General features: G+C 38.2%; 2 protein-coding genes across 3 annotated transcripts; one reads left to right on the top strand and one right to left on the bottom strand.

The window, feature by feature from the left end:
- The first annotated feature begins 168 nt into the window (after positions 1–168).
- Positions 169–6,833, top strand: ccna2 (cyclin A2). The gene is made up of 9 exons (XM_062999982.1): positions 169–331; positions 448–662; positions 2,566–2,809; positions 2,887–2,993; positions 3,091–3,314; positions 3,429–3,633; positions 3,714–3,827; positions 6,333–6,466; positions 6,566–6,833. Exons 2-9 carry the CDS (start codon positions 459–461, stop codon positions 6,615–6,617), a joined length of 1,284 nt encoding a protein of 427 aa, XP_062856052.1. The 5' UTR covers positions 169–331; positions 448–458; the 3' UTR covers positions 6,618–6,833.
- Positions 6,834–11,191: 4,358 nt separating this feature from the next.
- On the bottom strand, positions 11,192–16,983 carry tmem33 (transmembrane protein 33). Of its 2 annotated transcripts, none has more exons than XM_062999980.1 (8): positions 16,836–16,983; positions 15,020–15,108; positions 14,807–14,901; positions 13,976–14,163; positions 13,758–13,825; positions 13,531–13,664; positions 12,902–12,985; positions 11,192–12,181 (listed from the first exon to the last, which is right to left on the bottom strand). In XM_062999980.1, the coding sequence occupies exons 2-8, from the start codon at positions 15,071–15,073 to the stop codon at positions 12,052–12,054; spliced, it is 753 nt and encodes a 250-aa protein (XP_062856050.1). In that variant the 5' UTR covers positions 15,074–15,108; positions 16,836–16,983; the 3' UTR covers positions 11,192–12,051. The 2 variants fall into 2 exon arrangements, with proteins under 2 accessions (XP_062856050.1, XP_062856051.1); XM_062999981.1 differs by having other exon boundaries at positions 15,020–15,073.
- Positions 16,984–23,247: the final 6,264 nt, after the last annotated feature.

Below are 23,247 nucleotides of genomic sequence, written 5' to 3'. Positions count from 1 at the left end.
CTTCGAGAGATGAAGTCGGGTACTTGCCGACCACCGTAGATTAGTGACGTAGTATGTGACCTGAGCGCTGATTGGATGGTTTCAATAGTCGCGGGCTACTTGAACTGAGAAAGTAACAATAGTGAATGAGGGTGTGATAGAGCAGCGTTGTACTGCTTCTGCGGCTTTATAATCACGCTATTATTCTTAGTGCTGAACTATGGCGCCTTCTGTCTAATTTACAGCTTGGATTTTATTGTTTGTTTTGCTTTGTTTATTTTTATATTCGTAAGACGCTGCTGTAGATTCTTGTTTTGTTTTGTTAGCAACAGTTCAGCTCTGTGGATTCACGGTATGTCTTCACAGTTTATTTAATTCTGCTTTGAGATCGTATAACATTAAATCACGGTGTAAGAGAAAAAATAATATGTTAATATAAAACAGCTTGGCTTTGTTTGTATCTTGCAGATCGAGTTAAAATGTCTGCACACGGAAGCGCGCTTGAAGGATCAGAGGAGGTTTATCGGGGCAACCAGGAGAACATGCCTGGTCGGTTGCGAGCTGTTCACAAGAACCGGGTGGAGAATCAGGAAAATATGAACCCCAAGCCGGCTAACAGGACTGTACTTGGCGCTCTTGTTAACAATCCACGCCGACAGCCGGGTCTGCGCGGTACAAAACAGGTTCGTTTCACTGTTTTTACAGCATGGTTAGGGCTGAAATCCAAATGCTAGTGTGCGCCCTGTAGTAGGTGCACTACACCATGTAGCTGTTGTAGCGCTTATTCACTATGCAGTGGACTTTGTGTATGGGTCCTCTCTGTTTGAGAATTGACCCGGATTTGCTAGACTAGCGTTATCCTGGCGGGATGGTTAAACTCTTAATTGTTCAGTTCACATCAGTTCTCCATTTTCCTCTCTAGTAAAATCTTACAATGTCTTCGGTTTTTCGACTTGGAGTCTGAATTAGTTGATTTTGAGAATAAGAATTCACTACGTGATTTACGCTTGCTTAATTTATATATGCCTCATAAGAAGCTTAGTATAAGCTTAGTATTTTATAGTAATAAAAATATAGCGATAAAATTGCGAAATATATTCAAATAAAAAACATAGCACATAAGGTGGACAAATTGGTAATTGCAAAGCCAGAATATAATACAATGCGTCAGATAAATAAAGCCAAACGCTCTTGCAATTGTAAAATGTAATAGTTTGTCTAAGCACATGAATAACTTGTTTTCCCCCACAATACCCTTTCACTTCAGTTATCTCGTTATACATACTGGCGCAATCGTTGTCGAGAGAGCTGTCAAACAGCGACACCCGAATCTTTTCTGTTTGCAGTGTAAACTGAATCAGTTTGTGTGAAACCGACTCCTTACTTTCGTGGTCCAACTGGATTCAGTAGAAGAGTCGGTTCACTTTTGATATTGATTTTCTTCTACCCGACGTGCTTGTTTAGGTTGGTACAACTCGAGTCCACTTCGTTAACCTGTCTAACGTTTCCAAGCATTAACCCCGCCAGCGAAGTTGGTTTACACTTTTTAAATTGGCAAAGTAAAACGTGTCAGTTGTGTTCGTTAAGATTAGTTTGTTAGAATGACTAATAGTCAGTTTTAATCTCGACTTAAAACGTTAAATATTCCCTTCCCTCCTTCTCTCAGTGCGCAATTTTTACTAGCTAGCCGGTTTAATTGATTCCCTGACTGCAACAAACCCATCTAATTACTTTTACTTGTGCAAATGTACATCTTAAAAGCAATAGGGTTTAAAATACTGTGAAGTACCCCCCAACACACACACACCATTACAAAAGACAATCACAATGTTTAAGCTGGCTTCAAAATCTGTTGTACAGAAGCTTAATCATGTAGGTGTTTGACTCTGGAAATCTATCACTTTCCTTGGGTGTCATTGTTTACCTGACTGCCTAATTGTTAGCTACTTGTGTAAATGAGTCTTAAGCTGGTGCTTTCATTATTTAAGCAGGTCCTGGGTTCGATCCCCAGGTGGGTCCTTTCTGTGTGGAGTTAGCATGTTCTCCCTGTGTCTACATGGGTTTACTCTGGGTGCTCCGGTTTCCTCCCACAGTCCAAAGACATGCAGTGAGGTGAATTGGAGACACTAAATTGTCCATGAATGTGTTCAATATGACCTTGTGTGTGATGAGTAACTACTGTTCCTGTCATGAATGTAGCCAAAGTGTAAAACATGATGATAAATTCCTAACAAACCTTGCTTTTTTTTTTTTTTTCTTTCTTTTTTTTAAAACAAGTGAGAATTGAAAACAAATGTTGCTTAAGTAAAGTTACTCTGATACAATTCTAACATTGTACAGCAAATAGATTTTTTTTTTTTTGTACTGCTAACGCCATTTGTATGTATGTGCTGCCAGTACGTTTACACTCAGCTAGTACATTTTAAAATGCTTTTGTTAATGTCTTCAAATTTCCTCTTCTAAACCTTGTATCAGTATTAGAATGTTAGAATACAGGGACATGGTGATCTTTCAGCTTTCTTCTTAAGTGCATTTAGTTCATGTTGGATTATAACCTTTACAATCTTCACTCTTGCTCATTTCCAGGGTGCGGCAACCCAACCACTAGCTTGTAAGTCTGAAGACTATGGGAAAAGCTGTACAGGAAAGCCCTCAACCAAGCAGCCTGCCTTTCAAATTCATGTTGATGAACCTGATGGGGCCTGCTCCAAAAAACAAGCATCAGCCAAACAAGCCACCGTAGACTGCTCTCCTCTAACACTTAACCCCACCGTGACACGGTTAAGGCAACCCCTCGCTAGTATTGACCTTCCCATGGATCTCAGTTTTGGTAAGTGGTGCATGGTTGTCACCCCCTGCTCTGCCCCTTTCCCTTGAATGTGTATTCTAATATGTAATGTCTTTTAGATTCTCCCATGGACATGTCTATTGTTGAGGGTGAAGACAGGCCTGTAAATGTAAATGAAGTTGCTGTTTATGCTGCTGAAATTCACACACACTTGAGGGAGATGGAGGTATGGTATGCTTTTTGTTGAATACAAATGCTTGCATTTTGTTACTTGCATGTGAATTTTCTCTTATTTTTTCCTGTTTTCTTTCCCTGTGGTGTAGCTTAAATGCAGACCAAAAGCTGCCTACATGAAAAAGCAACCAGACATCACAAACAGCATGCGTGCCATTCTGGTGGACTGGCTAGTTGAGGTCGGCGAGGAGTACAAGCTTCAGAACGAGACGTTATATCTTGCCGTAAACTACATTGACCGCTTTTTGTCCTCCATGTCGGTCCTAAGGGGTAAACTGCAACTTGTTGGCACAGCGGCTATGCTCTTGGCATCGTAAGTGGTTTTTTTTCTTTTCTTTTTTTTTTCTTTTTTTTTCCCCCCACCCTGAAGTTTGTATTTTTCTTGTTGCCATAGGTTTTTCTATACATGTTTTGTGTGTAATTACAGGAAGTTTGAAGAGATTTACCCTCCAGAGGTGGCTGAATTCGTTTACATAACAGATGACACCTACACGAAGAAACAAGTGTTAAGAATGGAGCATCTGGTACTAAAGGTCCTCTCTTTTGATCTGGCAGCACCAACGATCATGCAGTTCCTCACCCAGTACTTTCTTAAGCAAAGAGTCAGTAACAAAGTTGAAAGCTTGTCAATGGTAAGTAAAATTGCTTGTCTAAAGCCTGCTTGCCTGAATGGTCAAATGTGTGCTAATTTTAAGTCTTTCCCTCCTTGTAGCTTCTTGGTGAGCTGAGTTTAGTAGATGCAGACCCTTTCTTGAAGTATCTTCCATCTCAAGTTGCTGCTGCAGCCTTTATTTTGGCAAACTACACGATCACAGGGGGATCATGGGTAAGCTGTTATAGCATTTGTTTTGCAACGTGTTTAATTGCACTTAAATGCACTGCCAGTTAAGATCTCATGTACATGCCTGGATCTTAATGGAAATTAATTTTGGGTGGCTCAGTGGGTAGTGCTATTGCCTCACAGCAAGAAGGTACTGGGTTTGATTCCCAGGTGAAGAAGTCCAGGTCCTTTGTGTGGATTTTGCATGTTTTTCCTGTCTGTGGGTTTCCTACAGGAGCTCCAGTTTCCTCCTAGTCAAGACATGCAAGTGAGATAAATTAAGGATAGATAATTGTCCATTACTGTGTTTGACATTAAAACTTGAACTGATTAATCTTGTGTAACATGTAACTACCTGTCCTGTCATCAATGTAACCAAAGTGTGTAACACGACGTTAAAATCCCAATTAAATTGAGTAATTTAGTGTTAAATTGCTAGTGCCTAGATAAAATAAAGCAAGGCTTTGTCATGAGGCATCTGAGTGGTCTTTCTGCAAATATTGGTATAAACATGGGACTTTGGTCACAATGACTTGATCACACTTGGTCAAACTTTAATGCACTTTATTAAATAAGACCCTTAAACCATTGTGTTAAATTTGCAAACTAAAGTGGTTTCTCTGCAATATGTGACTTTTTTTTGTAATTAAAATATTTCATGTCTCAGTAAGTTGGAGATTTAAGCTTGGAATTTAAGTTGGAAAATCTTAATTGGAGAATTAAGAATTTAAATTTTTTTTTTTTTACTAATTGTTTTATTGGTTATACTTTCTGCTACTATATACAATCTACCTTTTTGAATGTAGAAGGTTTTTTGTTTAACCTACTTTTTCCATTACCACCCTATGCTATGTACTTTTCATTCTACAGTGAATGAAGATGTTTTCAAAACTGATTTACTAGGAAGCTTAAAGCTTCTCTTATTGATTAACTTAACTAATAATTAGTCTTTATGCCTAATAAACTCTTCCTGTTTTAGGTCAATTAGGATTACCACAATTATTTCTGTGTGCTAACTGCTAGAATAATAATTTAAGGCAATTTTTATTACTTTCTTCAAAGTCAAAATTTTACATACATTTCATTAGTATTTGGTACTGTTGCCCTTAAACTGTATGACTTGGGTCAAACGTTTAGGATATCCTTCCACAAGCTTCTCACAATAGTTGGCAGGAATTTTGGCCCATTCCTCCTGACAGAACTGGTGTAACTGAGCCATGTTTGTAGGCCGCCTTGCTCGCACCTGCCTTTTCAGCTTTGCCCATACATTTTCTATAGGATTGAGATCAGGGCTTTGTGATGGCCACTCCAAAACATTGACTTTGTTATCCTTAAGCCACTTTGTAACCAGTTTGGCAGTATGCTTCGGGTCATTGTCCATTTGGAAGACCCATTTGCGCTCAAGCTTTAACTTCCTGGCTGATGTCTTGAGATGTTGCTTCAGTATTTCCACATAATGTTCTTTCCTCATGATGCCATCTATTTTGTGAAGTGCACCAGTCCCTCCTGCAGCAAAACAACCCCACAACATGATGCTGCCACCCCCATGTTTCACAGTTGGGATGGTGTTCTCAGGCTTGCAAGCTTCCCCCTTTTCCCCCAAAAGTAACGATGGTCATTATGGCCAAACAGTTCAACTTTAGTTTCGTCAGACCACAGGACATGTCTCCAAAAATTAAAGTCTTTGTCCCTGTGTGCATTTGCAAACATTAATCTGGCTTTTTTATGTTTCTTTTGGAGTAATGGCTTCTTCCTGGCAGTGGCCTTTCAGCCCATGTCGATACAGTACTCGTTTCACTGTGGATAATGACACACTCTTACCAGCTTCAGCCAGCATCTTCACAAGATCTTTTGCTGTTCTTGGGTTGATGTGCACATTTCGGACCAAAGCACGTTCATCTCTGGGACACAGAACCCGTCTCCTTCCTGAGCGGTATGATGGTTGGACATTCCCATCTTGTTTGTACTTGCGTATAATTGTTTGTACAGATGAACGAGGCACCTTCAGGCATCTGGAAATTGTACCCAAGGATGAACCAGACTTGTGCAAGTCCACAATTCTCTTCCTGATATCTTGGCAGATTTCTTTTGACTTTCCCATGATGTTACACAAAGAAGCAGTGTGTTTCAGGTGTGCCTTAAAAAACATCCACAGGTGTCTCCACTTAACTCAGATGTTGCCAATAAACCTATCAGAAGCTTCCAAAGACATGACATGATCATATGGGCTGTCCCAAATTGTTTAAAGGCATAGTAATCTTAGTGTATTTAAACTTTTGACTTTGAAGAAGGTAGTAAAAATTGCCTTAAATTCTCTCTTTCATTATTCTGGCAGTTAGCACATAGAAATAATTGTGGTAATCCTAATTGACCTAAAACAGGAAGAGTTTATTCTGATTTCATGTGAGACAGTGAGGAAAAACATGCACATGTGTCTTTTTATATACTGTATGTAAACTTCTGGTTTCAACTGTGTCAATTTATTTAAATCGTGCATCTTTAAACTTTCAGTCCAAGGCAATGGTTGAACTGACGGGCTACACGCTGGAAAACCTCATGCCATGTATCCAGGATCTCCATCAGACATACCTCGGTGCTTCTCAACATGCACAGCAGTCTGTCAGGGAAAAATACAAGAACTCCAAGTATGTGAAACTGCATCTTTACACTTATTAAACAGTGAGGGTGAAATGTAAATTTGACTAATGTTTATGTATTTATTTATTTTTATTTTTTTCTTGTAGGTACCATGAGGTTTCCTTGATTGAGCCACCTGAGAGACTGGTACTGAATTAACCCTGACTTTTTTTGCACATAGATTCCAGATTCTAAAAGGGAATGTGTAAACGTACCCAAATGTTGCACATTCCGATATCATCTACTACTGGACACCATAGCCTTCATGTCAAAAATATGGACAGCATGTTGTATAACCTTTTTTTTATTTACAGTCCTGCAGGATTGTTTTATGCTTGATGTAACCATATATTTTGTACAGTTGGTAATCAAGCTTTTTTTTTTTTTTTTTTTTTTTTTTTTTTAATGAAAACAGTGGTATCTTTACACATTTCAGTGTAAAGACTTTATTCCCTTTCCAAGACATCTAATAAATTTTACCACTGGTTTTATAATACTGCCTTATGAAGTGTTTTCCTTCTTTCTATTAAATGATTAACATCTTGGGGTTGAAATAGTAGTAACATGCACCAGTGCATGTAGCTTTTGGTGAATAACTTTGGAATTCTACTACATTTAATGTTTGTTTGTAGCTCTGAAAATAAATGACTGGATTCGCAGTTCCTAAGAGGTATCGCTTATAACCTTTAAGTTGCTACTAAATAAACACTAGTCTTATTAGAGTTGACTGCTGGTGGAATCCATGAAGTTAATGTTTTCCTACTTGGAATCAGTTATATTTAGGATTTATTAATGCAGCACATGACCTTAGACTTGATACCCTAGCTAAAAAAGTGTGGTGGCTCTCTGAGTAATCGGCATACACTAGCACTAATGATTATCCTTGCATATTTCTGAATGTTAACTAGTCATTCAAGCAAATGGGGAACTATATTGCTTGTCACGTGGGCCATACTGTTGTCCAGAGTCGTTCATTAGTTTATGGGCTTTTTGCTGGGTCAAAAATGCATACAGAGAATTTTGAACTTGATTTATCATGTAATTGCAGCATGGCATCCTGATATGACAAAAGGTAGGGCTATATTTACTACACTTATTGTAAAGATGTAAATTTGCCGGGGTGTAAAATAACCAAACAATGAATCCATGACTTGCCAAAACAAGTTGCTCATGGAGTAGTAAATACTGCAGCATGGGAGGGTGACTTGTAGGTCTGAGGATTTTGAATAGCTGTAGATTTGGACTTTGGCAGTTTTGGTATGTTTGCCCAATTTCAACATGGAATTCTCTGGATCCTCTGCTCTTCCATTTTCAAAAACATGCAGATGATTACTCAAATTCATCTGGGTGTGACTGAACAGTGGTGCAGTGATATGTAGTATTAAGCTAATTGACATGTCAATTTTTGGGTTTTTAAGAGTTCTTGGATCTTGGAGAACAGAACATAAAGGTTAGAGCCAACTGTCGTCACAAAGATTTGTCATATTAATCTTGTCTTAAAGGTTCATAGGTTCTCTTTTGGACTCTTCCTGATTAAGCTACAAGTTTTAAATTGCTCATCTTGTTACTTTTGCCACTGTTCCTTGGGGGCTGACTCTCCATACTTGTTTATACATTATACAGAAAGTGATGCCACTGGTCTAGTTTTCACTTAACAGCTTTTTTACTTTCAGCATTTTTACATGCTACAAAGTCAGAAACATAAAATTAATTTTATATCTGTTAGCAATAGGTGTGGTGGAAACACCTAAACTCATTGGTGTTCACATACTTTTGGCAGTATAGTGTGTTTTGCTCAGTAAATATGCTACCACTAAAAATACAGAATACTCTAACTTCACTGCTAACACTGCGCAATGTGCCACACCACTTTGTGAGAGAATAGTCAATCTATAATACTTTATTGCTTTGAAAACTGATTGAAAGAAAAAAATATTTTAAGGTCTTTCACCATGTACAATACATCTTAGTATGTTGAAAGCAAGGCCAGAAACCACTGCTGAATGTGTGACCTTCAGGCCCTCAGTGAGCACTGCACAGAAAACTCATGCTTCTGTGATTATAGCCACATGAGCTCAGTAATACTTTAGAAAACTATTGGCACATACCTGTATGTTAAAAATGCCTATGCAAAGAGTAGCCAGGTATCAGTTCTATGCAGAAACACCACTGACTTCTCTGGGTCCAGTCCATCTCAGCTTGGCTAAAAGACAATCATGTGCTATGGTCAGATAAGTCAATGTTTAAACTCCATGCTTCATATTTCAGCAAGGCAATTCCAGATCTCATTTTGCATGCTCTACAAAAGCATGGCTTCTTAGAGCACCTGTGCTCGACCTGCCTGCAGTCCTTATCTGTCTCCTATTGAAAAAACATGGTGCATCTTAAGAATAAGACAAATGTGACATGGAGTGTTGAGCCGCTGAAGTCTTGTAGCAAACAAGAATGAATATATAAGGATTTATATCTTAATGCAGAGCTAGGTTTTATTTTAAATAAAGTCTTTATCAGTTAAATTATTCAGCAGATGTACAAAGGAAATGATTTTTTTTTTTTTATTAATATTTTATTAACACTGCCATGTCACAGTTGTTCAACCTCTACATAATACTGCTAAATTTAAAACCTACTGCTACTGTAAAGTTGGTTTATAGAATGATTAAACCATTGGGAATTGTTTTAGATATGATGTGGTGTTCAAAAAAATAGCAGTCCAACACCATTAACTTGATAAATCAAAGTTTTTAGTAGAAATGCTATTTCTACATAGCAAAAAATTTACTTGAAAGTGTAGTAGAGTATTGAAAACAAAACAAACCCAACAATTAGGAATAGACATGCATGCCGTTCATTCTGAGTAATCGAAGCATTGATTGAAAGGGGGTTGTTCAAAATAATAGCAGTGAGGAGTTCAATTGGTGAAGTCATTCATTCTGCAGAAGAACGGGTGTCAATTTTGGCCCTTATTTAATTTAGGAGGGTGGCAAATGTTGCACAGGTTGGTCATAGCACATTTCCTTTTGAAATACTGGGGAAAATGGGTTGTTCCAGACATTGTTCTGATGAACAGTGTACTTTGATTAAAAAGTTGACTTTAGAGGGAAAAAACATACAGAGAAGTGCAGCAAATGATAGGCTGCTCAGCTAAAATGATCTCAAATGCCTTGAAGTGACAACCAACACCTGAAAGATGCAGAAGGAAGCGTGAAACTACTGTATGAATGGATCAAAGAATAGCCAGAATGGCAAAGGTTCAGCCAGTGATCACCTCCAGAAAGATCAAGGAACATCTGAAGTTCCCAGTGAGTACAGAAGATGATTAAGTGAAGCCAATTTACCAGCAAGAACTCCTTGCAAAGTCCCGTTGTTAAGAAAAAGACGTGTCCTGAATGGGTTCAAATTTCCCAAAGAACACATTGACTGGTCCAAAGAGAAATGGCTCAACATTTTGTGGACTGGTGAAAGCAAAATTGTTCTTTTTGGGTCTAGTGGCCATAGACAGTATGTCAGATGACCCTCGAGCACTGAATTCGAGCCAAAGTACACTGTGAAGACAGTAAAGCATGGTGGTACAAAACTATGATATGAGGATGTTTTTCATACCATGGTGTTACGCCTATTTATCACATACGAGGGATCATGGATCAGTTTAAATATATCAGAATACTTGAGGAGATCATGTTGCCCTATGTCGAAGAAATGTCCTTAAAATGGGTGTTTTAACATGACAATGACCCAAAACATCTTGGTTACAGACAAACAAGATTGAGGTAATAGTGTGACCAGCCCAATCCCCTGACTTCAATCTCATAGAGAACTGGTGGGCTGATATCTGAAACGCGTTTTTTTGAGGCAAAACCCAAAATTGCAGAAGAACTGTGGAATGTAGTCTAATCATCCTGGACTGGAATACCTGTTCAGAGGTGCCAGAAGTTGGTCGACTCCATGCAACACAGATCTTGGAAACAATTGTTATGCCACTAAATATTAGTTCAGTAATTTAAAGTAAAGTGAAACCTTAAACATTTTCAGTTTATAGATAAATTTTTTGAGTTTTTAAAGAAAAATGCTGCACTGCTATTTTTTTGAACAGCCTAATATTCATTTTTCTTAACTTTCTGTAAAGGATTAACACAAACTGGCTAAATGTTGTTAATGTTTTGATTTAGAATTAAAAGTGTAGTATTTTCAGTGCATTTGCATTCATGGAAATAAAAGTTATTATAATGATTTTGTGCTTTATTCACTTTTTTAAAATCACTGCTATTTTTTTGAACACTACTGTATATAAATACTACACAGGTGTGTTGCAATCATAGTATAAACTAAGGAGCTGTCAAAAAAGCTAAGAGGAGATTATTTTATTGCATCAAAAGGGCAATAGGAGATTTACAAAACCAGAAACATTCCTAGAGACACCATTGGAAGTATTATCTGGAAGTTCCAAACCTACAGCACAGAAGCAAACCAGCAAAAGGTAGAAAAACAAAGTACTAAATCAGGGGACTGATCACTTTTACAACACTTATTCTACAGTATTTGTTTTCTAGAAGCGTTTAATTTTTTTCTTATTACTTAAATGTTGTAAGGAAAAATGTGTAAATAAAGCTGGAGAATATATAATTTATACAGTGGTGCAAAAAACTGTAGACTATAGAAACACACATAAACTGAAAATTAGTATTACAGTATTGTGTTTTGGGGGGGGGGGGGGGGACTAAATCCTCACAACCTTCACATTAGATCAATTTTATTAATTAACCTTACATTCACAAAAATGACTGTTAACAGAAAATGGACCAACTAAAATTCTCACAGATAATAGGTGGTAATGCAGTAACTTTGATCAATTCATATTCAATGCAGCATTTCATTAAATGACAGCAGGTTTGCACTACAAGTGAGTAGTCAGCAGTAGATCTATATTAAACAATCATTTTTAATTGATTTAACCTGTTAAAAAAGTAAACTACTCATGTAATAAAATCATTAACAGTTTCCACTTTTCCTCAATTGCATTATCAACTTCTCACAAATCTACAAAAAAATAAAAATAAATCAACAAGTTACAAGATTTTAATCATTCAGATCAACAAGTAGAATTGACACAATATAAAAAAATATTAAGACCATTGAAAGAAAACTAGTACACACACATAACAAGAAATCTCAGTTCCCTGCATGGCAAGATCTAATAAACTAGCAATTATTTACTTAAATAGTTTTGAGTTTTATTTATCCCCATATGAACAGCATCCACACATCACTAGTTTATAAATAATCCTTTAAAAGTACTGAATAAAGAGCTGCACCAATTATTTACTACACTTGGAGTACATCGTTTTGAATGTTAACGCATCTTCGCATTTTAGCCTTTTGAATTCGAGTTCCTCCAAAAGCAAGTGATTTCCATGCAGAAAAAGATCAGCAGTGAAGCCAGTTCTGATCACTGAGACACCATCAACCTGCTAAGGAATCAGGCCTGGAGTAACTCCCTCCTAGTCACTGTGTAGGAGCATGTGTATGGAAATGTTTGCACGAGTAGATCAGTGCATCAGGTTGTGTTGGATTGGTGAGATGAAAGTACGAATATTTAAACTCCTGTGGGAGCCAGACGGCTAATGAAGGCGATACTGTTTTGGCACATCCTCCTGAGGAAGATAGGGCAGGCAGGCTTCATCATGAAGTGCTCCAGCAGGATCCTTAGCTCTGTAAACAGGGTTCTAAAAAACAACCACAAACATTAGACCAACTATTTTTATAGTCTACATTCATACACTACAGTGTAAATAGCCTGATAGTGAAATTTTGATGCTGCTTAGCCTCATTGTACACAAAAGATGATTGGGCTACTTTGTACAAAAAAACCTCTTTGGTATTATTTTACACAGAAGGGAGCTCAGGTGGCGCAGCGGTCTATTACACTAGCCCACCACCATTGAGATCGGGGTTCGAATATCTATGGTGCTATCGGCCGGCTGGGCTAAAGAAAATTTTCGAACATTTGGTGGTTTAAATCTACAGCAAATACAGAGCCTCAATGTTTTAAAGCAAAAATGTACCAAAAAGAGTTGAACTTTTATTCTTTAATCTTTTTTTATTATGTTTTTTATGTTACAATAGCTGTGTTCTAAACTAAAGAAGCACATTGAACAGCAAACTCCCATGATAGATTAAGCAAATTCAATGTGCCGATATTTCTTATGTTTATATTCAGGGAAAAGCACATGCGTACTTCTAATCCAAGTTCAGAATTAAGAATTTTGATGGTCAATATTTGTCCAATGCTTGGAGTAATAATTATTAAAATGTCAAAAACTCTGGTATGGAACAAAAACCCAAGTTTGAATTCCAGTTTAAATCTATATCTGCACTCCAGATACAGATTCTTGAGTCTCCTGAGGGCCATTAAAGATAACTTGTAAGTAGAAGAAAATGCTTACCGACAGTAGGGGTTTCGTCTAGAGGAATAACGCAAAGTGAGGAATCGGTAGTAAATAAAGGGCTGTAGCAGGCTGCCCTGTCCACTGTAAAGAAAACACACAAAGGTTACTGTGATTATTGTGCCAAAATAATCTTAAGGCTGCAACATGCTTTTTTTTTTTTAGAAGTTCAAAACCACTGGCAACTAATTCCAGGCAGCAATCTCACATTTACTAATCCTAGAAACTCACATCTGAATGAATACCATTGCAGAGTTTGTTTTAAACTAAAATGCATATCATACAAAACTGCATATGACTCAACTGTCAATACTGTCAGTGAATGTTGTTTACTGTTTTCAAGCTTGGCGCTCAGTGGCACAGCCAGCACAAAGCAGTTTTACCATGCAGTGTAAACACAGCAAAAAGAAACAATATACGGTCAGCCTCGCCATTAATGAAGCACTAAACACTCATCATGTGAATGCAGCCAGTAATTAAAATCTCTGCAGTCTATCCAACAAGAGAAACTGTATTTGCTTAACCCATCTGATTACACTTTCTTTTACATGAATGGCCTTAAACCCCAAAAGGGTAAACTGTTGCACTGTTAATATCAAAAATAAAGACATAATCAGAGCTAAAGCTACCTTAGAAGCATAAAGACAGTGGCTGGCATCAGAAAGATCTCATTGCAGGCAATGAACTTGAGAATGTTTTGCTGATTGGCTGTAAGCTTGTTTAGGAAGTTTCTCACGAACTGCAGGCTGTTGGGTCCCATAGTCTATAAAAAAGAAAAATGTAAGTTTGATAACTGTATGGTCAAAATATTTGATGGAAATTTCATGTAAGATAATTAAACAGCATATGCACTTACATCAAGAACCTTTTTGGTGTAGGTGGTTGCATGAAGTAGTGAGAAGAGGAAGACTGGGAAAATGCTCACTGCAAACTTCTATTAAGGACAAATTTCATTTCATAAAACAGGAAAATCTGTTGCACTTTTTTTCTGCTATTCTAGCATCAAGAAGAAGAACATATGACTTGCATGCACTATATTTAAAAACAAATCAGCCACATAGTAAAAAAGGATACTGGTTATGGGGTAGGAGTTAACCAGGATCAGTGAGTAGAGAAGATAATGGCAGCTGTCCTCCTGCAAAGCCTGAGAAAGAAAAGCTCTGCTAAGCTGGAAGTGGGGTAGCCTTTGGTGAAGACGCAGAGCACTTGTCAAGGCGTTGGCCAAGAGTGCCCTCTGGTAAAAATTAGCAGCAGCCATGGGCCTAAAAAACAGAAGTAGTTTCAGGTTTAGCAATGTTGGATCATAAATAGCTTTAAAATGCACAATCTCTTTTAGTGGTTAACATCAACTTCTATTTAAGTATGTAAATAATTAAACAACAACCAAAAAAATTATTTGTTTGATAAATGCTGTCAGGTAAAAAGTGTCACATAAACTAGTTATCTGGTCTGGTCTGGTCTAATCCCACAGAAGAGCTACTGTGTCATAAATTGCTTCAAAAAAAGATAATGCTGGCTATGTTAAAAAAAAATGTCAAAATACAGATTGCACTGCAGCTGGTGTGAATATGGCTTGCTTAGACACAGTCAAGTGCCCAAACTGACTACTGTCCACTGCTGAAAGCAGCTACAATGGGCATGTGAGCATCAGAACTAGCCATAGAGCAATAATAGAAGGCACGCTAGCCTGATGAATCATTTTTACTTTGACATTATGTTGTCGACTGAGTGTGAGCGCATTAGATAGGACAAGTGTCAGAGAGAGTGTATAGTGATCCGGATCAAATCAAGGGTTGTGCAATCTGCAGTGGATTCACAATCAAGGAACTTGAAATTAACTGATTTAAACAAATTTAATAAAGCAACAAACTCAATAAAAGTTCAGGTAGGCAAATAATTACTAACCCGAGCAGTGGAAGAATGAACATGATGGAGCAGTAGACTGTAAAAAGACGTGAGAGCCACATAGCCGTCTCTAGTTTGTTGCTCAAAAGAAATTGCTGGAAGACAAAAAAAACATTCCAAATTTAACAAAATTAATAGTAGACTATTATAATAAGGCTGGATTTCTGAATCAGTCTTGATAAAAATTAAATTAAGTTAAATATTTCCTCTTACCACAGGCCCTGTTTGTGGGGGAGGAGGGGGATTCTGCTGTTCTGTGTCTGCCATCTTTTAGGAAAAAAAGGAGTGTCACAATCTTCCCTCTGACAAAAGAAATACTATAATTAAAATCAAGTAGCCCAACAGTAACTAGCATCTGGCTTTATCAGAAGTGTTTCACACGGTTTTCATGTAGCTTTCAAATGTAAGCTCTCAAGACATTTTCTTTACAGCAAATTTTGGTACAAATTCTGAAGCGGAATTCATAAGACCATGGCTTATACTGAGTCAAAACACTCAGGGGGGTTGCTGGAGCCTATCCCAGCTTTCAATGGGCACAAGGCACACAGTAACACCCTGGATAAGGCGGGGCGGGGACACACACACACACATTCACCAATAGGGCAATTCAGTGTCTCCAATTAACCTGACTGCATGTTTTTGAACTGTGGGAGGAAACCAGAGCTCCCGGAGAAAACCCACGCAGACTGGGGAAGAACATGCAAACTCCACACAGAAAGGACCCGGACCACCCCACCTGGGGATCGAACCCAAGACCTTCTTGCTGTGAGGCGACAGTGCTACCCAGCGAGCCACCGTGCCGCCCTGAGTCAAAACACCTAATGCATTTTAAGGAACAAAATCAAAAAAAAAAAAAAAAAAAAAAAGGTTTAACATTTTGAGTCTGTACAAACTTTGCAAGAAAAAGTGGCACACTATTTCAGGATGTAATGCATCTGTAAGGCAGAATAAATGTTGTTTTTACAATTAGAAGAGGCTACAAGCAAAGAATATATACTAGGATAATTGTCTAAGGAGGCAAATCTGGACTTAATCATGGTATATATTAGCAGATTGGACATAAAGGTAATGGTAAAACCTGATCAGTACTGGCCACTTCTTTATCATTATCCAGTTAAAGACATTGCATATTGTACCTATTTAGACAAAGTAATTTGTTGTTTAAACCTAATTAACTTTGTAAGCATACAGTGCTGTTAGTATTAAGACTGAATAACCAATGTAACTACTACCTGTAACATAAGTTGATTGATATGTATTTGATCTTTATTTGATGAATGTTGATCTGTACACCATATTGTTTAAGCCTCGTCTCCAACCACCCCAGGCCTTAGTTCATAATCTTATTTGACCATAACTTTTAAAATACAGTTGTGGCATTTGATTGATTACACAACGACTTCAGACTTAAATGTTATAATTAAAGATGCTGAACTTACTGAAGTTACTTATATGGATTGTCTGTAGTTAGTGTAATAATGATCTCAAATATACAACGTCCAGCTAGGGCGTAACGTGACGTTGTTAAACCACTTACATCTCATATAGTGTCTCATATAGTTGCTTTTTTTTATACATAGTAAAGCACTACAAATAGTTTAAAATAAAGAAATGCCTCGCCTTACGTAATACACTTTATGTACAACAAGAACACCTTAATGTACAATGAAATCAAGTCAGCCGTGTGAACTCTCTATTAAGGTGGCTTACAGCACTGTCATTTACTATCATTGATTATTTCATTCGCCATCAAACAAAGGCTCTGATTAGATGAACTCTGTTTCGTTTAACAAGTTAAAACCATAAATAATAAATCGTAAACGCGCTTTTATCTATTTCCAACAATCTGAATACAAAGATTTCTACGTGGTCGAAAGAACAGACAGAAACATCTAGAAACCATCACGGTTGCTAGGAAGCTAAGCTTACACAAATGAGCATGCTAGTTATCTCAAAACAGGAGATTATTTCATAACACATCACTACAAACATTCGGATTACATAAAGAGACATTATGATATATAAATACCTGTAATGTTTCCGGTGGTAATTTAAATAATACACATTCAATAATACAAATTCACTCGTTACTATATTAGTCACCGAGAGCTCAGTCACAGTGAAAACGACGCATCAGCTGACCTTGCAACTTCAGCTTCTTCTTCGCTTGTTTTAGAGCCTTTTCAACCAAACCTCGTGCTTTACCGCTTCCTACTGATGGTATTTATATTGCAACAACTGTATGAGATGCTTGCAGCTTGCAGACAAAGGGAACACTTACTCATCCCAGTATAAAACCCAATCAATTAAACTTCAGGGATATCAATCTGTCCATTTATGAAGCATTAAGTTGTGAATCAATTTGACCTGTTTTGATGCAAATAAAAGTGACAACAAGTGTACTGAAAAAGAAAACCCCCCAAAAGTGAATGGTTTTACAGGTGGTGACCACACTTTTCATCTCTAGTTGTGCATTTTGCTAGAGTTATTGTTACTACTAATAGTATGAGGCGGTACCTGCAGTTTATTCAAGTTTCAGATAGTCCATCTCCTCCAGGATGGCACATCCATACATTCGCCGCAAGAAGTGTTGCTCTGTCTACCACACAACCTCACTGAAGCGTGTCACTATCTGGTCTTTCTTTTCACCAGCCAGTGGTGGACTCCTACATACAGAAGTAATACACACAGAGGAACAGTCTATACTAAGTACAGTACTGTGAAAAAGTATTACCCACTTTCCAACTTCTATTTTGCGAATTAGTCACGTTTAAATGTTTCAGATCTTCCAGCTAATTTTAAAAGACAACACAAGTAAATATAAAATACAGCTTTTATGATTATTCTGTTAATTAAATATACAGATTTATGCAGAATGTATATCACTCAGTGAAAATATAAGTGTCTCTTAGATGCTAAATCAACCAGTAAAGCAAATTCAAATTACCTAGCACAGTTAGGTTATGCAGCAGATCATTGAAAGCACATAAGCATGCCCACCTCTGAATGGCTCAAAAGTAACAAAATTTAGGTTTTGATGTAAAAGTTTTTGCTAAATTCAGTATGCCCTACGCTAAACAATATATAACTAAAATGCTGTATATTTTTAAATGGGTTTGCATAATTTGGTTTATCTGCATAGATAAAATGTATGTAATATTTATTTATTAGAATTTTAACATCATGTTTTACACACTTTGGTTACATTCATGACAGGACAGGTAGTTACTGGTTACACAAGATTAATCAGTTCACAAGTTTAATATCAAACACAGTCACTGGCAATTTTGAATCTCCACTTCATCTCACTTGCATGTCTTTGGACTGTGAGAGGAAACCAGAGCTCCCAGAGGAAACCCACGCAGGAATGGGGAGAACATGCAAACTCCACACAGAAAGAACCACACTATATGTTCACTGGTAGCATTAGATATTTTAAAATACTTATTTCAGTCTATTTTATAGCTGTTGGCTTTTAGTGTAAAGTGTTGAGCAAGATCATTTAAAAAGTACATCAGAAATGTTTTGTTTCTTTTATAGATGTCAAAGGTAGACTTCTACATGTGAAAATAATATAATGACAGGTAAGTTTTTCTTCCCTACATAAAATATTAAAACTTAGGAATTTACCATGCAGTGTAAAACCCCCTGTACACACACATACAGGGGTTGGACAAAATAACTGAAACACCTGGTTTTAGACCACAATAATTTATTAGTATGGTGTAGGGCCTCCTTTTGCGGCCAATACAGCGTCAATTCGTCTTGGAAATGACATATACAAGTCCTGCACAGTGGTCAGAGGGATTTTAAGCCATTCTTCTTGCAGGATAGTGGCCAGGTCACTACGTGATGCTGGTGGAGGAAAACGTTTCCTGACTCGCTTCTCCAAAACACCCCAAAGTGGCTCAATAATATTTAGATCTGGTGACTGTGCAGGCCATGGGAGATGTTCAACTTCACTTTCATGTTCATCAAACCAATCTTTCACCAGTCTTGCTGTGTGTATTGGTGCATTGTCATCCTGATACACGGCACCGCCATTGGATGCACATGGTCCTCCAGAATGGTTCGGTAGTCCTTGGCAGTGACGCGCCCATCTAGCACAAGTATTGGGCCAAGGGAATGCCATGATATGGCAGCCCAAACCATCACTGATCCACCCCCATGCTTCACTCTGGGCATGCAACAGTCTGGGTGGTACGCTTCTTTGGGGCTTCTCCACACCGTAACTCTCCCGGATGTGGGGAAAACAGTAAAGGTGGACTCATCAGAGAACAATACATGTTTCACATTGTCCACAGCCCAAGATTTGCGCTCCTTGCACCATTGAAACCGACGTTTGGCATTGGCACGAGTGACCAAAGGTTTGGCTATAGCAGCCCGGCCGTGTATATTGACCCTGTGGAGCTCCCGACCGACAGTTCTGGTGGAAACAGGAGAGTTGAGGTGCACATTTAATTCTGCCGTGATTTGGGCAGCCGTGGTTTGATGTTTTTTGGATACAATTCGGGTTAGCACCCGAACATCCCTTTCAGACAGCTTCCTCTTGCATCCACAGTTAATCCTGTTGGATGTGGTTTGTCCTTCTTGGTGGTATGCTGACATTACCCTGGATACCGTGGCTCTTGATACATCACAAAGACTTGCTGTCTTGGTCACAGATGCGCCAGCAAGACGTGCACCAACAATTTGTCCTCTTTTGAACTCTGGTATGTCACCCATAATGTTGTGTGCATTGCAATATTTTGAGCAAAACTGTGCTCTTACCCTGCTAATTGAACCTTCACACTCTGCTCTTACTGGTGCAATGTGCAATTAATGAAGATTGGCCACCAGACTGGTCCAATTTAGCCATGAAACCTCCCACACTAAAATGACAGGTGTTTCAGTTATTTTGTCCAACCCCTGTATATAGAACCTATAGTCAGGTAACTGAACATGGTTCTTCAGTCTAGACTGAGAGGTTGAGTGGAGAACACCTATAGACTTGAAGTGACTGAGTATTTTGATTGACTTATTTGTTTGTATTTCTTTAAATTGGAGTTTGTTTATTTCTTTCTTAATTTTTTTTTATTATTATTTATTGATTATTGAATAGTGGGGTTTTTTTTTTACCAAAGTGTGGCTAATAAAAGAGGGTTATCCCTCATCTGTGGCATCCTGACTAAAGTAGCCTCCTTTACCATCACCGCACGGACGGCCGTCCATTAAACTCACACACACACTTTAAAAAAAATTAATTACAATATTACAATATTACTTCGTGTAAAAGCCATTGTATATACACACACGTCACGTAGTTTTTCTTATCTTTATAAAATAAAAAAAAGCTATTAGGATAAACGTTTAACCATGCAGGATAAAAGAAGCCCCTATACACGTGCACACGTAAAGCGTTAAATATACTTTTAGTGGGTTTGTAATTGTCCAACTTGTATTTTATTCAAATAAGGTACTATTTACCTACTGACCGTTTCCCCCGAGGATTTAGCGTGCTGTTTTTTATTTGTAGACAGCCACCTGGTTGAGAATAGATAGGTTGTGTATATAGACGGTAGTGGAAGACTGTCTGTGTACCGTGTGTAGTGTGAGAAGCTCAGAGCTGCAGAGATGCAGAGATGCGCGCCACGTTGATTAGCACAGCACAGGTTAGACTAAACCCAGCTCAACACACGCTTACTGTTCATCTACTGCCTCATGTACCAGAAAAACCAGCATTTACTCTTTATACAAGCCGGAGAACGACTAAGAAGGTTAGTGCTTTTAATCTGATTAAAACACGGTGAACTATAGTTACTTGGTTAGACCAAACGCTTGGAAGTGAATCCTGATATACTGTGATTGTTTTCCTAATCAGTTCTTGTGGTTGCCATTTATTGCCCCTAAAAGTTCAGCTGGTTGTCTGAATTCGATTACAAAAGTCTTAGTTACTAGTCTCTAGTGTTTTTTTAAAGCGCTCTCATTATCTGTCTTTTGGACTCGTATGACATGCACTTTCAATGGCTGACTCCTAGTATGCAAAGGTGTCTATCAGCTAGCAGTTTGCTCATATTCAGTATGTTCATTTATTTTATAGCTGATCTGTGTGTGTTAGAAATGTTTCAGTTCGAGACACTGCTGCTAAGAGAGCTGCAGAAACAGCAAAACAGAGATGAGTTCTGTGACACTGTCCTGCAGACACAAGGTGAGGCTCTTCATTTACACTTGTGGTGTTGTGCCTGACATTCAGTGGTTAGTACCTATCAAAAAGGGCCTAAGGATGGACAGTTGTTGGTGACCGGGTCATGGCTGTCCAAGGCATATTAATATGCAAGGGGGGTGAAACAGGGGCGGCTCGTTCCTTAGGGCGATCGGGCGACGCACCACCGAAGGGCGAAAGGGAAGACATTTTTCTATCACATCACAGCTGTGACTGTTCTGGACAGTCTGTCTTGCCTTGGAATATCGTAGTCCAATCAGCGTCGAGTTGTGTTCCGTACAGTACCGCCCCTTTTTGGGGCGATTTCAGTCTGACTGAAAATCGCCCCAGATTGCTCTCATAGACTCTCATGTTAAGGCTCTTTTTTTCTAACTGCAGGTGCTGCAATACATTCTGAATGAGTTCCGGGAGGGCTCGCACTTACGTGCTTGCGTCACACGTAACCTGGTGTCGCGATCTCGCCACCATGATTACCTCAGTTCGGAGCAACTCCATCGTGTTATCAGGATAAATTAGCAACTTAAGAATTAGGGCCAGAATGTATCTCCCCAATTGTTTAACTGTACTTCTTTATTCATTGCACATTAGCCCCGATGTGCCCCCCCCCTTCCAAAGGGATTTGGCAGGAGCCGCCACTGGGGTGAAAGCTAGCCCGTCTGGTCCGATCCCAAAGAAAGGCAGTAGTACCAATTGTTGAAAAGACTTAATGCTGGTTAAAGGTGTTGACCTGACCTAAATTATCCAGATCGTAATCTGATGAAGCATCTGTGGGATGTGCTGGAAAAACAAGTCTGATCCATGAAGGTGCCATCTCACAACTTGCACTTGAATGAATTGCTGCTAATGTTGTAGTGCCAGGTACCATGTAGTATGGTTGAATTATATACTCACCTAGCACTTTACTAGGTACACCTATCTCTTATGTAAGTTTGGGGCAGTTCGGTGGGTAGCACTGTTGCCTCACAGCATGCCTGGGTTTGATTGCCAGTGGAGCGGTCCGGGTCCTTTTTTTGTGGAGTGTGCATGTTGTCCCTGTCCTCCGGAAGCTCCGGTTTTCTCCCACAGTCCAAAACATGCAATCAGGTTAATTGGAGATACAGAAATGTCCATGGCTGTAACCAATAGCTACCTGTCCTGTCATAAATGTAACCAAAGTGTTTAAAACATGATATTAAAATCATAATAAAATAAAACTTATGTACATTCATTGTTTTTTTTTTTATAAGCCATGTAATTGTATGTGTACAATTAGGCCGCTGTTTTCATTATTTGCGTGTATTTATGTGTGTTAAAGACATTAATTCTGTCATGTACAATTACAATAGAGTAAACTACATTGTCAGATCAAAATGTCTAAACTATTTATCATTTAAGTAATACAGTATTCATACCCCATTGTAACTGTAAGACTGGCTTTCAGTAACACATCACCTTGCCAACTTATTAAATTGGTTTATAATCACATTTGTTTATAATCAGCACCTTCATATTCTATGGAAACACTATTTTCAGTGATTTACAAGTATAAATAGAACATCTCTTTGTGAGGTTTACCATTATGAAACAAACAGAAAATATGAGGTAAACACCCTAATATTCAGTCATAATTTTTACATCTTGTATGAATATTAATAAACATCTTAAATTCTATTGAATTGTTGTTTAGAACTGAGATCTGAGATGCATAAGATATCAGATGCACTCAGTGTTTAGTCGGTCATAAAAAGGTGAATAAAATATTAGACCAAATCCACAGTGTCTAGGTCAGGCCACCCTCCTAAAGTGGGAACAACATAGAAAATAAGTATTTGTAAATTGGACAAATTGGTCTCATCATGTGAATAATATTATAATAATGAGACATATCCAGAAACACTGGATGGGCATGGTGGCTTGGTGAATAGCATTGTCACCTCACAGCAAGAAGATCCTGGGTATGATTCCCAGGTGGAGTTGTTCCCATGTTCTCCCTGTGTCTGCGTGGGTTTCCTCCGGAAACTCCGGTTTTCTCCCATAGTCCCAATACATGCAAATGAGGTGAATTGGAGATACAAAATTGTTCGTGATCATGTTTGACATTGAACTTAAACTGATGAATCTTGTGTAACCAGTAACTACCTGTCCAGTAACTAGCTGCCCAGGGTGGCTCAACCAAGTACCCAAAAAACAACTTATGTTGACACTACTAGGGCTGGATTCCCAAACAAGCATGATCATAGACTAAAATGTATAGTTTGTT

The sequence above is a fragment of the Trichomycterus rosablanca genome, chromosome 8, assembly GCF_030014385.1.
Source record: "Trichomycterus rosablanca isolate fTriRos1 chromosome 8, fTriRos1.hap1, whole genome shotgun sequence".
NCBI lineage: Eukaryota > Metazoa > Chordata > Actinopteri > Siluriformes > Trichomycteridae > Trichomycterus > Trichomycterus rosablanca.
Note: the sequence above shows the minus strand (reverse complement) of the source record. Positions and strands in the feature narration are given on the sequence as shown.